The 2,321-nt window shown below is 41.8% G+C and overlaps 1 protein-coding gene across 1 annotated transcript; it reads left to right on the forward strand.

Annotated features, from left to right (window-relative positions):
- The first annotated feature begins 1,466 nt into the window (after nt 1-1,466).
- On the forward strand, nt 1,467-1,838 carry LOC106011223 (craniofacial development protein 2-like). Its single transcript, XM_013080054.1, has one exon. It carries the CDS (start codon nt 1,467-1,469, stop codon nt 1,836-1,838), a length of 372 nt encoding a protein of 123 aa, XP_012935508.1.
- The last annotated feature ends 483 nt before the right edge of the window (nt 1,839-2,321 follow it).

Here is a 2,321-nt window from a genome sequence, read left to right on the forward strand (position 1 = left end):
GCTCTTAAAGATCTCCGTCTTTTGGATACATTTTTACACTTACTCAATTTTTACACAGCGTTGTGATATCTTATTTCTTATTATGGATCTCAAGTCTTTCAGTTATGCCATATTTCTTGTGTTTTTGATTGTTTATAGTGTGTCAGTGCAAATTCATCAGTGCAGTGTTTTGTGAGAAGCTCCACCATTGAGACAGACCTACAGTTCAGCCATGTTAAAACGGCTAAGACTCAAGACCGGCAAGCAGAAACAGTGTTGTTTTCAATGTTGTTCTACTCCTTGAATTGTGACCTCGTAAACGGGGAAGGAAGGGAGGAGTTCAAAATGTACCTTTCAGGGCGAGGAGAAGAACTTTCAAACCGTTTTACCTACTATCTTAACTGGTGGTAATGCAAGGTCATTAAATAATAAAATGGATGGACTCTGTGCAAATGTTAGGTTTCTGCACGAGTATAGAGAGGCTTCGCTTATTTGTTTTAGCGAGACATGGTTCAAGGACAGTGTTTCTACCAACAGTGCGGATGTTGACGGATTCAATCTTGTACGTTGTGACGGGACGATAGACTCTAACTCTAACAAAGAACGAGGCGGAGGAGTGTGTGTGTGTGTGTGTGTGCGTGTGTGTGTGTGTGTGTGTGTGTGTGTGTGTATTATATATATATATATATATATATATATATATATATATATATATATATATATATATATATATATATATATATATATATATATATATATGTGTGTGTGTCTCGAAGTCCAACCCCTCGTCCACGCCGTGGGAGATGGAAACAGGACAAAGTAGGGTAGCTGGGTCTGGGTGAAGTACGGTGTGACTTTATGTCACTGAGGCGTTACGCTAGCCGTGAAGGCCGACCCGGGTCACCCCGAAACGTTGCTGGCCAACGGGGCTCTGGTGAAACTGCGACTGGCTTAGCAGGCCGGCAGTGGATATAAACATTGCTCAAGAAAACATAAGGAGACACAAACGGACTGATCAAAACGGAAAACGACCTGGCGAGAAAAATGGACAACGATCAAGAAAAAATGAAAAAATAGGGACCTGGAACATTTGCAGCTTGACAAATAAAGAACCTGAGATAGTGGAGTTCATGACCCAGAACAAGATCTCCACCATGGGCATTACAGACATCAGGAAAAAAGGGACAGGCACAAAAGAGATCCACTCTAACTTTGTCCTCATTTGGAGTGGGGTAAGAAAAGAACAAAGAGCTGAACACGGTGTGGGCTTCATCATACACCCTGACAAAGCAAAGGAAATATTGAATACGGACTTCATTTCTGAAAGACTCATCAAAATCAGCATTAGAGAGGGCAAAAAGACCACAAACTACATTCAGGTGTATGCACCGTGTAACGACTCCTACTCAGACGAAGAAAAGGACTCTTTCTTCGAACAACTCTCGGACTTAATTAGCAACATCCCAGACGAGGAAGACCTTTATGTAATGGGAGACTTCAACGGAAGAGTCGGAGAGAGAAGAACACCGTGGACAAAACACCTGGGTCCACACAGTGACCACAGAACACCATGCAATTATAACGGCAACCATGTACTGGAACTGTGTGCAGAGCACGACTTATTCATCACCAACACCTTCTTCCAGCACAGAGCCTGTCAGATCTACACCTGGTACAGATGGAACAACATCATGGTCTCATCACAGATCGACTTCATATTAACGAGAACACGAATGCGGATCACAATCACAGACTCAAGAGCCATCCCCAATGCAGGCCTGGACACAGACCACAGGCCAATCATCACAACGTTGACCACCAAGAAAGAAAGAAAACCCAAAAAACATAAAAGACAGTAAGAGAGACTAAATATGCATAAACTTGGAGATGATCAGGTGCAGGCTCAGATCAGAAGCACGTTAAATGAAAAACTAGGCTCTATCAACTCTACAATACTAACTGTAGAGAAAGCTTGGGATACCTTCAAAACAACTCTCCTGGACACAATGAAAGAAGTCTGTGGTACCAAGAAAACAAGAGGAAAACACAGAAAAGCAACAGCCTGGTGGAACGAAGAAGTTAAAGATGCTATCAAGGAAAAAAAAGAGACTGTATAATGTATGGGTCAAGTCAAAAAACGAAGAGGACTACATTAAATATAGACTTGCAAGAAGACACAGTAAGAAAGTCGTTATAACATCAAAAGAAAAGTCATGGACCCAGTATGGCGAAAAACTAAGTGAAACCTGCAAGACCTCACCAAGAGAGTTCTACAAGAAGGTAAAGACAATGAGACTGAGAGACGAACCCTATGTACCCACCACTGTCATCAACGATACTAA

This window comes from Aplysia californica, unplaced genomic scaffold (assembly GCF_000002075.1).
Source record: "Aplysia californica isolate F4 #8 unplaced genomic scaffold, AplCal3.0 scaffold00073, whole genome shotgun sequence".
Classification (NCBI taxonomy): domain Eukaryota; kingdom Metazoa; phylum Mollusca; class Gastropoda; order Aplysiida; family Aplysiidae; genus Aplysia; species Aplysia californica.

What these genes read in the sequence shown, in the direction of transcription:
- LOC106011223 (XM_013080054.1), top strand. Translation starts at nt 1,467, where the DNA reads ATGGGAGACTTCAACGGAAGAGTCGGAGAGAGAAGAACACCGTGGACA.